Raw genomic sequence first — 13,538 nt, 5'->3', positions numbered from 1 at the left:
AAATGATATAAGAAAACTACAAGAGTAGAGTCAGAGTCGACGGAGCAGACTAAACATAATTAGCATGGGGACAGTGGATATGCCCCGTAGACCATGTGAAAGTGTGAAACGTTGATTGTGTTCGCGCCAGGTTTAGCAACAACATGTCTGCCCTTACAAAGTGATTAACACACCAGGGTACTTGGTTTTTCTGAGGGTTTTAAGAGCTGGTTGTTTTGATTTGTTGACTGAAGAACTTCAAGAGCAGTGTTTTTCTTTTTCAAAAGGTATATATAAGTACCTTTGACATTGGAATGTTAAATAAAGTATTCAACGCCAATAAGGTACTTTAGAAAGCACTATAGCACAAATGTTTCCTTGGTTTCAGCCCTTGAGATTTCGATTTTGTCTGACGATTCAAACAATAAATGGTTGGAAATGGAATGACCGTGACATCACAGATGAATTTAGGATACATTTGTGATTGTTTTAGCCTCTCAAATGTGTTATTTATAATTTTAGTAGTTTCTTATTGTTTACTTTATTTGTATTGTAAAATGTGTCAAAACTTTTCTTGCCCTATGTCGACTGATTGTTGTAATGTAGATTACTATATTGTATCATTTTCAGAAAATAAATTGGAAAAATAGGAAATAAAACAAATCATTCAGTGTGCAATCAAATACCAATTCTTTATTAATTATAGTGATACCAGAATGACAATGATAAAGAGATCTGTGTGACGGGATGTGTAATTTCATGGAGTGGCTGTTTAAAGTCTGTACACGTAGCGCCACCAAGATTCACCTTCACATCCTATTCAACCAGACACACACACACACACACACACACACACACACACACACACACACAGAAGTGGAACATATGCAAAGACTTTGAGTTGTCCTTGTTTACCTCTGCACACTTCCCTGCATACTTCGCCTGTGGCAGGAAGGGAAGCATCAGGAGAAGCGCGATTGCCTCTTGGAATAAATAAGTGCGTCATCCCCAGAAGACATTTTGTAGGCATCTTTATTCATGGATGCCATGGGGATATTTACTAAATACTGCTGGGACAAACAGTCCGTTAAAGGTAGCAGTCTTACGCGCCCCACACACATCCTGCGTCTACCTCTGGAGCGCGTCGCGTTACCTTACTGCTGCCTCTCTCGGACTTTTCTCGGACACACATGCAACGTCTCAGCAGCTGCTGCTGCAGCGCTGCTTCTAAAAGCCCTATCTTTCTACATAGAGTTTTCATAGATAATTCCCATTAAAAATGAAGTTCTTTCATGTCATCTATGATGCATATGATTTATATTGAGTCTGGACAGTAATCCGTGCGCCCCATTGCCATTTTTTTTCTTTTTTTTTGCCATATTTTCGCTTGTTGGAAGTTTTATTTTGAAGGGGACACACCAGGAAATGGTGAAACTACAGCGAAAGCTGCCAGTATGAAGTCAATATGACTCAGCAGAGTATTTCAAAAATCACTTTACTGATTTATACGGGAGAGAGAGAGGGGGGTGTGGTCGGGGAAGAAGAAGGCCGTAGACACAGATAGAGCAACGGAAAACTGTTGCGCTCATCATGATCTTTTTTATTTCTTCACTATATTGGATCTCTATATGTGTCATTTATCCAAAAATGAAATGCCAGAACTAATTGAAAATTAGTTTTTAAATCCCTCGGATTTTGATTGCACAATTAAATCGTGAAATAAAGGGATTATTTGCGTATACGACTGAGGGATGTTTTATTTTGAAATAAACACACCGGGTAAACGTGTAACTAGAGTGAATGATGCTGGTATGACTGTCAGCAGAGTATTTCTCTATCAGTTAAAGCACAGAGACACGAGAGAGACGCGCTGCTCTCAGAAAAAAATAGGCGAGCCTCCTGAGGTGAAGGGGAGCGGCGCTGCAGACGTGCCTCCGACGCGCCTCAGCAGTGCGTCTGAGGTTGGATGTGTGCTCGCTCTACGTTGATTTCACAGTCTGTGACCAAAAGTCAGACGCAGACGCGAGGTAGACGCGCAGTAGAGGTAGGATGTGTGTGGGGCGCGTTAGCATTACAATATATTAGCAAAACATAGTTCACGTTTTTCCTTTTTCTGGAGTTAGTGGCTCTTAAATTATCCTGTCACTTAAATTGGTCTAATTTACTTACGATATTGATTTTGAACACCAGCAAGTGCATGTGACAAGTTAATAGAGGAGACAAGAAACAAGGTTTCATTAAATGAGGGGTGGCCTATAGAGTTGCCAGACATTCGTAGTTCAATAAATCTCTTGGCAAAGGTTGAGAAATTGCAGAGTTGCCTTAAACGTTTTTCCCTTTTTATTAAAACATTTTTCGATGAGGCGTAACTTTCAACCAGAGTGCAGGGCACATTGTGTTCTGACATGAAAACTATTAATTTAGACCCACATTCATCACTCTACAGGCACCAAAGGCATAACTTAGTTTTTGTCATGAGACCGGGGTGAGGTAGATGAGTGTTTAATGCGCCTACGCTAATAATTCATCTTTCATTAAAGTAATCAAGTGGAAGAATTGCCTGAACTCATATGCACGATTTAAATTGGAAGAAGAAATTGTATTGTTTTCCTTCCAAGTTCTGTGTGTGTGTGTGTGTGTGTGTGTGTGTGTGTGTGTGTGTGTGTGTGTGTGTGTGTGTGTGTGTGTGTGTGTGTGTGTGTGTGTGTGTGTGTGTGTGTGTGTGTGTGTGTGTGTGTGTGTGTGTGTGTGTGTGTGTGTGTGTGAGGACGACATCAAGTAAACCAGGCGGAGGGTTTTTCTAGTATTTTAAGTCTGTCTCAAATCCAAAAGAGTGTATGGGCCAAAACATAGGCTATAGAGCTTCCATAATGAATTTATTTCTATGAGTGATGGGGTCTTAGGTTCAATTGTAAGAAAGAGATTCATGGATTTGTGTTTTTTCGTGGGCTCCTTTTTTCCTGGTTTGAAGTGGGACGGGCTTAAAGTGTAAAATAATCTTGTTTAGCTCTCTCACCGCAGACATATTCTAGTTCACATTTAAAGAACAACAAATATTTTCCATTTTGTTATGTATCTGTATGTGTTTTGAGCATGACTCAAATATAACTTAAGTTTAAAATGAGAGCACCACAATTCATTTACTGTTTAATTTGGTTTCTCACTCAAGGAAATTAAGCGAATGTCCAATATTGTTCTTCTCATGTCAGGTTATACCAAACATAGTTCAGTAGGGATTTTTCCTGGGGGTATGGAAAAAAAATCATCCCCTTAAATTTAAATCTTTATTAATGTCTGCTCTAACAGTCATGTGAACCTAGTGACTTTAACGCTTGAGGAGAGAAGCTCAGAGGAGCGTGTTCAGTCTGGGCTCTGAAAAATAAATAAATTATTGTCTAAGATTCAACATAGTGGAAATGTGTGCTGTTACATGGCAGTGGTGCAGTATTAATCAGATCATTACAACGGTGTAGTTTTATGTGAAAAAATTATATTTGAATTTGCTACCTCACATTCAAAAGAACCAGTCTGTGGATCTGTTCTATTAAACAAGTTATTAAATTAAAACCACTTTAGACACTACAGTTAGTGAGGTAATCTGCTGTGGTTTGAGTCATTGCAAACATCTAATCATGAGTAGGCAGAAGACAAGACAAGACTGGGACGGTTCAGTTGTAATGAACAAGAGCTTTTTCCCAGAAATCTGAGAGAGAAAAAACTACTTGAAAAAGACACATGTTTGAAAATGTAATCAAACGTCTGACTGGCTATTGTTTGGCCGAATAAAGAGGGGACATTTGAAGTAGCGAGACTGGTAGGAAAACATTGTGCTGGCTTCTTAATTCAATTAACTCGGTGCAATTTAAATAAATCTATGAGCAATGTCTTCCATTAAAAACAGACTGGTTTTCTGGTGGTCAGGTTTGTTTCAGAATGGACCAAAAGCTCAACGCGGTGGAACATTTACAAGTGTCTGAGCTGTTTACGTTTTGGGTTGCTTAGATTTAATAAATCCCGCTCTCGTAAGGCATCCAACAAAAGCGTATTAATTTAACGTTCAAATAAAATTATCTCTAAAGCCAAATATTGGTGCAATGGAAGGTAAACCATCTTAACTCATTTTAATTTGTGGAACAAGTTGCTCAGTTTTGTGGATCTTACCCGTTTTTTATTATATTTGCTTAAATTTGTTTTATGGAGTCGTCTCCCACTTGTATTTATGCTACCGAGTTTATGCAACCGCTTTAGCCAGTCATAACTCTTTATGACCCAGATTCACAGAGCAAATATCAAATACTGCAGCCAGTAGTAGCATAGGGACGCAACGCAAGTAATGGAAGAGGAGTTTCTTCAAATACAACAAGCCCATAGTGATGCAGATTCTTTGGGTAGTTGTAGGTTTTTTAGTTTAAGTCTTTATTGAACACGTTTAAAAAAAATACAAACTAAATAAAACGAATGAGCAGTAAAAAAGGAAATAAATAAATTAAAAACAAACAAAAGTGCATGTTCAAAAGGGATAGGAAGAAGTTATATCTTCATCTTATTGTTAGCACAACACCCCTGCTGATCCACCCACTGATCCAAGCTCTCAACAGTGGAACCCCTGGCCATTGTGTTTACCCATACCACCCGGTGTGGGGCCCTCTGTGTCTGTGGCAGAGCAGGATCAGGTGTCAAACACACATTCACACCTCAGTCGGAATCATTTTGTTTGTTAAATGTGGTGTAACTGACAAATACAATCTAATGAGGTAAATAACACAATATTTTCCACTAAAATATAGTGGAGTAGGAGAAAAGGTATGAAATGGAGATGTTGTACACCAGATTATTTCACTCAGTCCCTACTGTTGTTTAACCATCGTAAAACTAACAGCGCGTTATTTCAATATGAATGGATTTATACATGTAGGTCACTCATCTGTTGTTTTCATGTAAATAGAGCATTGGCCATTTAACACATCAACTCAGGAATTTTGAGAATGTTTGATGGCAGTGCCCCAGGGCCAGAATTGGGACAAGGCCAATTTATTTATTTTTTAAATATGTATATTTTGTATGTAATACATTTAATTCATTCATTTTACTTTCTACTTGATGATGACCATGATGATGTTATAAACTGTTGTGTGGCTGAAAACATATGGGGAAAATTTAAGTAGCAAGATGAGTAGGAAAACATTGTTCTGGCTTCATAATTTGATTCACTTTTAAATAAAAATATGACCAATTTCTTCCATTAAAAACATACTTGTTTCTGGTGGTCAAGTTTGTTCAAGTGTTTCAGCTGTTTGTGTTTTCTGTTACTCAGATTTATTAAATCCTGCTCTCATAAGTCATCCAACAAAAGTGTTTTAATTTAACATTCAAATAAAATTATCTGTAAACCTCTGACATCATTTATATCTCGGGAAAAGTTAGCTCAGTTTTGACAGAAAAAAAAAATTAATGGAGATAGAGTCAGCTCCCACTTTTATTTGTGCTACTGAGTTTATGCATATTTTTTAGCCATGCAGTCATAACTCTTTATGTCCCAGATACACAGAGCAAATACCAAATGCTGCAGCCACTATTCGCACAAGAATACAAGTCTTGGACCAACCGTTTCTTCAAATGCAACATGCCCATAGTGATGCAGATTCTTTTGGGGGTAGTTGAGGAGTTTTAGGTCCATCTTATTGTTTCCACAACCCCCTCCCCCCCCTGCTGCATACCAAACTGACCACCGTCATTCATGTGAATCCGACAAGACGGCAGTAACCGATCTAAGCTCTCAACAGTGGAACCCCTGGTCATTGTTTTAACCCATAACACCCGGTGTGGGGCCCCCTGTGTCTGTGGGGGAGCAGGATCAGGTATCAGACAAACCTCTGTCTGATTCTTTGTGTGAGTTTAATGTGGTGTGACCAATGCCTAAATCCTATGGAAATTGATTTCCTTCCTGAGATATATTATACTCTTTGCATTGCAGTATTTCTGTTTTTTATCTGACCCATGTTTATTGTATGCATTTTAAGAAAAAAATCCTGTGTCAAATTGTACTTACATTATACAATAAACTAGATTGATTGTTCTTCTAATTTCCATCAATAAAGCAAATTCCAAAATCTACCTTGAAAAGCCTAGGAATCAATATTTGTATAATGTTTGTGCCTGGGGTCGCCAGGTACATCTAAAGGGTCATAAGATCATGTGTGTGGTGAGAAAGAAGAAAAGGCAAATCCCTGCTACACCAACCCGTCAAGTTCCATGTTTTCTGGTGTTAATGTCTTTTCATGTTTCCCGTTTTATTTTGGTAAATATTGTCTCTTTCTTGTTTGAGCCAACACCCCAATATGTTTCACCTGTGTGTCGTTATCTCCCCTATCTTAGAGTATTTCATTCCTTGTCTTCCTGTTCGTTGTCAAATCATCGGTTTTGTTCACCTGCATAGTTTCAAGTGTGCCAAGTTTTCCTGCGTTCCAGTCTTGTAGTAAGGTCATCTTGCTTAAATAAAATGCATCTCTCTCAGCTATCAGTGTCTGCATTTGGGTCCAACTCTGAACATGATACACATGTGAAAACTGTTACCTACGTTTATATTAACTTTTGAATTATTTGGGCCCATTAAAGCAATCAATTATGTTAATAGGGTAAAACCACAAACACCTCATATCGGTAAGTGACAAAGATTCAACGTTGGGGTGTAGGGGCCAAAAGCCAAATAGTTGTCAACTGGTTTAACCTTTGGATATTTAAGATCTATTGTCATGCTTCATCTGTAAAGTAATTACAGCTGCCAGATAAACATATTTGAGTAAAAGTAATTTTTAAATTGTAGTGGTTTGGAAGTTATTTTTCATCACTATTAAGCAGTCAAATCATTCCCAATTCTAAACAACAAACAACAACAACAGAAAGTAAACCTTGTTTAAAAAAAATGTTTAATAAGTTCTATGTTGCAAAACCAAACATCAAAAATACTGGATAAAAAAGTGAAACATTTCAAAATGTACAATGAGGAAGACTAACATGATCTGTCCTTGAATCAATTACCATTTTAAATGATGCTGCCTTTCCAAATTCCAATTTGACAGAACAGGACCATTGACAAAACCATCCCCAGAATCGTCAAGATGCCAAAACCAAACGCGATCCCCATCAGCGAGTCCGATACTCTGTCCAACCACGTCATCAGGTACGTCATGCACGGTGTGGAGTAGATCTCCAATCCGTCCACCACCTTGCATTCTCTGGTAGTGTCCGTGCAGTTACATGAGACGGGAACCGCTGTTGAATTCCAATCGAGATGTCCCTCAAAGAATCCACAGCAGAAGCCAACTTCTTCCAGTTGCTTAAACTGCTCCTGGAAATCCTCTGGCGCTGTGTTGAGCGGCATCAGCCCCTTCAGATGTTCCTTCACCAACTCCTGGGCGGACGCGGTTCTTGCTATGGCTCCTAGCACTCCCACAGCCAACAGCATGAGGAACACTGCGAGGAGACCCATGAAGAAGAAGGCCAGCAGCCAGCGGTACTCCAGAATGGCTCCACAGCAGCCCAGGAAGCCAAAGAACAGGGTCACAGAACCCACACATATCAGGAGGTTTACGGCTGGGAGAAGTTCATCTGTGATCTGGTAGTCTGCTTTGTTGTTCTTGATGTGGACAGAGACACCCAGGACAATGATTCCACCAAGGAAAAACAGAAAGTTGAAGGTGAAGAGAAGGTATTTGAGCGCCTTGCTGACCGCCATTGTTCACTGTGGTCAATCCAGTAGCCAAATGAGAGTGTCTCTGCCACTCTTTGTTAAGTACAAAGGAGGCTGCTGTTGGAGAGGGCGGGAACTTTTGAACCATGTAGCGTTTAGTGGGCGTGTCCAGTGGGTCCTTGATCAAAGCACAGCTGAATGAAATCCGAGCAAAGGAGGGGGTTTAAGGAGGAAGTTGCTCTACCAGCTTTTCAAATTGACCAATGGAAACCCACCCTAATGCGACTTCACAGCCCTCAAGTGCCACTGTTGTAACAAAAAAAATAGATGCTAAGGAGGGAAAATGTACTTTGAATCTCAAACTATTGGAATATGGCAAATTACGCTTTGTATTTTGACCAAATATTTAACTTAGTAAGGAAATTGTACAACGGAAAGGATTTTTCCTTATTCACTTATGCTTGACATTAGGCAACTTAGTCATTAGGCAACAGATAACTCTTAGTGTTTTGACTTCACCACATCATATTTTCTGTTGTCCCACAGACCCTACAAAATATAATTGACAAATCACTCTTCTTTTCTTGCAGCCTTATTCTCCAATAACAGGAATTCAAACTAACTGATTTTGAATTGTGGAGGGGTGATGATAGAATGTATTAAACAATTTTCAGTATTTAAAACCTCAAATCGATGCCTTCAGTGGTATCTGTGCCGTGATAGATTTTGTGTACACATTTATTTGGAATAATTTTTATATCTTTAATCTTTTGCCGTAATTCAATTGATTTAAAAGTATCCTTCTGTTGACATCTTGGCCCTCCATTGAGAGCTTTTTAATCTCAGTGAGGCACTTAAAGGTTTGAATTACGTTTGCTTGCTAACATGTTTTACCTGTGTCTCGATATCTCCCCTGTCTTAAAGTATTTAATTCCTTGTCTTCCTGTTTGTTGTCAAATCATCTGTTTTGTTTGTTGCTTTGTTCACCTGCATAGTTTCAAGTGTGCCAAGTTTTCCTGCATTCCAGTCTTGTAGTAAGGTCATCTTGCTTAAATAAAATGCATCTCTCTCAGCTATCAGTCAGTGCGTTTACATGCAGACTCATAATCGGGTAACTAAACGAATAAGACTTCAACAGGACTTTTAAACTGCATGTAAACACCTTTATCCGATCTACTTCGCACACAAATCGGCACAATAACGGACAAGAGATGTCGGATAAGAACACCTAGATAAGTCGTTCGTTGTCGGCATTCTCTCTGCATGTATACAGGGATCGGACATCGCTTATCGGACTTCTTGTTCTGTGCTTGTGTGCCTGCGCGTGATAGGCTACACCATGGGTTATTGACGGAAGAGAACCGGACGTGGCTCTTTCAACACTTGTTGAAAGCATGGTTGAAAGGGCTACAGCGCCACCTAGCATAGTGGAGACAGCCATGCATTGGACATTTATCCGATATCTGAAAGGCCATGTAAACTCAGACAAGTGACACGGTCCGTTCGAGTGTCTAGTTCGATATATGTGATAATCTAATCTAGTTGTGCCATGGAAACGCACTGAGTGTCTGCATTTGGGTCCAACTCTGTACATGATACACATGTGAAAACTGTTACCTACGTTTATATTAACTTTTGAATTCTTTGGGCCCATTAAAGCAATCAATGAGGTTAAGAGGGTAAAACCACAAACAACTCATATCTGTCAGTGACAAAGATTCAACGTTGGTGTGTAGGGGTCAAAAGCCAAATAGTTGTCAACTGGTTTAACCTTTGGATATTTAAGATCTATTGTCATGCTTCATCTGTAAAGTAATTACAGCTGCCAGATAAACATATTTGAGTAAAAGTAATTTTTAAATTGTAGTGGTTTGGAAGTTATTTTTCATCACTATTAAGCAGTCAAATCATTCCCAATTCTAAACAACAAACAACAAAAAAACAACAGAAAGTAAACCTTGTTTAAAAAAATATTTTAATAAGTTCTATGTTGCAAAACCAAACATTAAAAATACTGGATAAAAAAGTGAAACATTTCAAAATGTACAATGTCTTTGAATCAATTCCCATCACACATTTTAAATGAAGCTGCCTTTCCGAATTCCAACTTGACAAATCAGGACCATTGACAAAACCATGCCCAGAATCATCAAGATGCCAAATCCAAACGCGATCCCCATCAGCGAGTCCGATACTCTGTCCAACCACGTCATCAGGTACGTCATGCACGGTGTGGCGTAGATCTCCAATCCGTCCACCACCTTGCATTCTCTGGTAGTGTCTGTGCAGTTACATGAGACGGGAACCGCTGTTGAATTCCAATCAAGATGTCCCTCAAAGAATCCACAGCAGAAGCCAACTTCTTCCAGTTGCTTAAACTGCTCCTGGACATCCTCTGGCGCTGTGTTGAGCGGCATCAGCCCCTTCAGATGTTCCTTCACCAACTCCTGGGCGGACGCGGTTCTTGCTATGGCTCCTAGCACTCCGACAGCCAACAGCATGAGGAACATTGCGAGGAGACCCATGAAGAAGAAGGCCAGCAGCCAGCGGTACTCCAGAATGGCTCCACAGCAGCCCAGGAAGCCAAAGAACAGGGTCACAGAACCCACACATATCAGGAGGTTTACGGCTGGGAGAAGTTCATCTGTGATCTGGTAGTCTGCTTTGTTGTTCTTGATGTGGACAGAGACACCCAGGACAATGATTCCACACAGGAAAAACAGAAAGTCGAAGGTGAAGAGAAGGTATTTGAGCGCCTTGCTGACTGCCATTGTTCACTGTGGTCAATCCAGTAGCCAAATGAGAGTGTCTCTGCCACTCTTTGTTAAGTACAAAGGAAGCTGCTGTTGGAGAGGGTGGGAACTTTTGAACCATGTAGCGTTTAGTGGGCGTGTCCAGTGGGTAATCAATCTCCTTGATCAAAGCACAGCTGAAAGAAATCTGAGCAGAGGAGGGGGTATAGGGAGGAAGTTGCTCTACCAGCTTTTCAAACTGACCAATGGAAACCCACCCTAATGCGACTTCACAGCCCTCAAGTGCCACTGTTGTAACAAAAAAAAATAGATGGTATGGAGGGAAAATGTACTTTGAATCTCAAACTATTGGAATATGGCAAATTACGCTTTGTATTTTAACCAAATATTTACCCTAGTAAGGAAATTGTACAACGGAAAGTAATTGTTTTTCTGCACTTATGCTTGACATTAGGCAACTTAGTCCAATAACAGATAACTCTTAGTGTTTTGACTTCACCACATCATATTTTCTGTTGTCCCACAGACCCTACAAAATATAATTGACAAATCACTCTTCTTTTCTTGCAGCCTTATTCTCCAATAACAGGAATTCAAACTAACTGATTTTGAATTTTGGAGGGGTGATGATAGAATGTATTAAACCATTTTCAGTATTTAAAACCTCAAATCGATGCCTTCAGTGGTATCTGTGCCGTGATAGATTTTGTGTACACATTTATTTGGAATAATTTTTATATCTTTTATCTTTTGCCGTAATTCAATTGATTTAAAAGTATCCTTCTGTTGACATCTTGGCCCTCCATTGAGAGCTTTTTAATCTCAGTGAGGCACTTAAAGGTTTGAATTACGTTTGCTTTCTCTCTTTCACTCATGCACACACTCTATTTCTCTTTATCTTATTTTTTATAGACTATCCGAGAAGTCAAACGACATTTAACCTTATTTTTTTTAAGTCAATAAATATTACAAGAAATGTCCACCCCCTCAGCTGGCAATATACGTCTTCTGAACTGCTTGTCAGATGTTCAAATAGAATTTAAATCCTCCTTTCCCTGCGCATTTCCAACATTGGATTGACAGGGGGGTCTGAAAAACCGACAATCCAACACTCACTCCCATATCGCGTCATGCATGGAGCCAAGCCAGCTCTCACTTTCTTTATCCTTGACATAACTATTCCTGACAGTTTCTTGTGTGCAACACTTTGAATGTATTCCAGGAGACTGTCTGAAATGTTCACCGTTACCCTCCTATCTAAATAGTATTGTGTCTCCCTGCCTCTATGGTGGCGTCTTTTCACTCCATCTTCCATTGTAAACATTGGGAAGCCCAAATATAAACATGTTTGATTTCTGACACGGTCGGACAACACGTCATACTGTATGAACTGTTTCTGTTGGAGCGTAACTCGACCTGACTGTGTGACACAAGCCCAGGGGTCAGAAGTTTATGTTTTGACAATAGTGAGCCCTGATAGTTTCTGGACCATCAGAACTATACTACCTCGAGAGCTGGGACTATTTTGAAAGCATGAAACTATCCCTGCTTTCCAAATTGCGTATTCTTTCATTTTACTATTCTATATTCTAATATTCTAGCTGATCATGAAAAGTATGTAGTTTGCATGCAGTAGTCATACAATTGGCATGTACTTGTACTTATTTATTTTGTCATTACATTGCGCCTTATCTCGCCTCTTGCTTGTATACTGCATTGCTAGTTGTTTTCACTCAAAGGCTCCGTAGATATGACGTAACCTCTGGTGCGCACTGGATTATGGGTCAGAATTGCCCTAAAAGCATGCTGATTTCCACATTAAAAATCACGACCGGAGGCAGTAGGACATGTGGGTATTTTTCGGCATGCTGCATCTGACCACATGTGTTGGGACATCCTATATCTTGTTTTACCATACTAAATAGCAGGGGAGTATGGGTATTGGAACGCAGGGGTATGGAAGAGTTGAACTTTGGTCCCTCCTGTGGATTCATGAGTTCGTAAAACAAGTTCCTGGCCTCATGAAAAAATTCCAGCTGGGGAAATTAGACTAAAGTGAGAAGTGATGTGTACGTTTCTTCATGTCTATTTCAAGAACTAGTTTGCAGACAGAAATCCCCTTACGATTCTAAGTGTGTGGGAACTTCAGCATCTGCAAAGTAAACAAGTAAAAGTAAAATTTACAAAAAACACAAGTCAATATTAAGAGATAGAGGAAAGGTTGTAAATGCATCCAAAATAAATAGCTATTATAAAGCGTTGAGGAGCTAGATGAGACAAGCTGGTGACTCACTCACTCGCTGTCATCAAATTACAGACTTGAGTCCAGTTTATATGATCCTGACTCATAAACATGACTAGATCAAGTAAAGCAGACACATCTTAAAATACTTTTTTTCTCTTTAAGCTCTCTCCTCTTTACGATCTCAGGCCATTGAGTGCTTTAACAAACAGACTTTTTTGTCTTATTTGTTTCGACATGTATCGTAACTTAGGAGGGCGCTACATTTTATGTTGTCCTAATATTTTCATTGTTTTGGTTTGTGTTCTCTATAACGTTTTGACATTTTAAAAATATTCCAGTGAATGTTTCAAATAATGTCATCCTGTACATTTTAAATAGTCCAAATTATAGAAAAAAGAAAAAGAAAAAAAAAGAAAAAACAAATCAGCTTGGATCAGTACAAAGTAGAACACCCCCGGTAGGTCCAGCTTCCTGCTCTAAATCAACTGTCAGTCCAAGATGTGGTTTGGTTTCACATTATGATCAACTGCCACATAGAATATTAAGATGCCACTTAAATTAAAAAACACACCCTCGGGGGAATTCCAGACCTCCCAGCTCACCGCAATAACCGTTGATTGACAGCTACACACACACACACAATCTATTTTCTCTAATGAAGCGTTCCAATAAACAGTTGATGGACATTAAATATGTTCCTAGATAGATTTGCCAATGTAAAACATAATAACCTCATCCTGAGTAATCACGGACACATTCAGTGTAAGAAATGGATTGATACTCCTTTAATGAGAGAGCGGTGACATTGCTATTTAGGGATGCTACTGATTTATCAACATGCAGCGGTGGCAATCATTTTCTTTTAAATTGG

General features: G+C 39.3%; 3 protein-coding genes across 3 annotated transcripts in view; all 3 read right to left on the bottom strand.

Annotated features, from left to right (window-relative positions):
- znf385d (zinc finger protein 385D) overlaps nucleotides 1–13,538 on the bottom strand; it is a 77,653-nt gene that overhangs the window by 24,989 nt on the left and 39,126 nt on the right. The window lies entirely within an intron of this gene.
- On the bottom strand, nucleotides 4,571–7,714 carry LOC307259088 (tetraspanin-8-like; the record flags this gene model as incomplete). Its single annotated transcript, XM_080038823.1, has 2 exons — nucleotides 4,571–4,632; nucleotides 7,057–7,714. The coding sequence occupies 2 exons, from the start codon at nucleotides 7,712–7,714 to the stop codon at nucleotides 4,571–4,573; spliced, it is 720 nt and encodes a 239-aa protein (XP_079894949.1).
- Nucleotides 9,748–10,440, bottom strand: LOC307259087 (tetraspanin-8-like; the record flags this gene model as incomplete). The annotated part of the gene is made up of 1 exon (XM_080038822.1): nucleotides 9,748–10,440. The coding sequence occupies one exon, from the start codon at nucleotides 10,438–10,440 to the stop codon at nucleotides 9,748–9,750; it is 693 nt and encodes a 230-aa protein (XP_079894948.1).

Source organism: Ammodytes marinus, assembly GCF_949987685.1.
Source record: "Ammodytes marinus genome assembly, chromosome: 13".
Taxonomy (NCBI): Eukaryota; Metazoa; Chordata; class Actinopteri; order Uranoscopiformes; family Ammodytidae; genus Ammodytes; species Ammodytes marinus.
The sequence above is the reverse complement of the archived record's forward strand: the minus strand, read 5'-3'. Positions and strand labels throughout refer to the sequence as shown.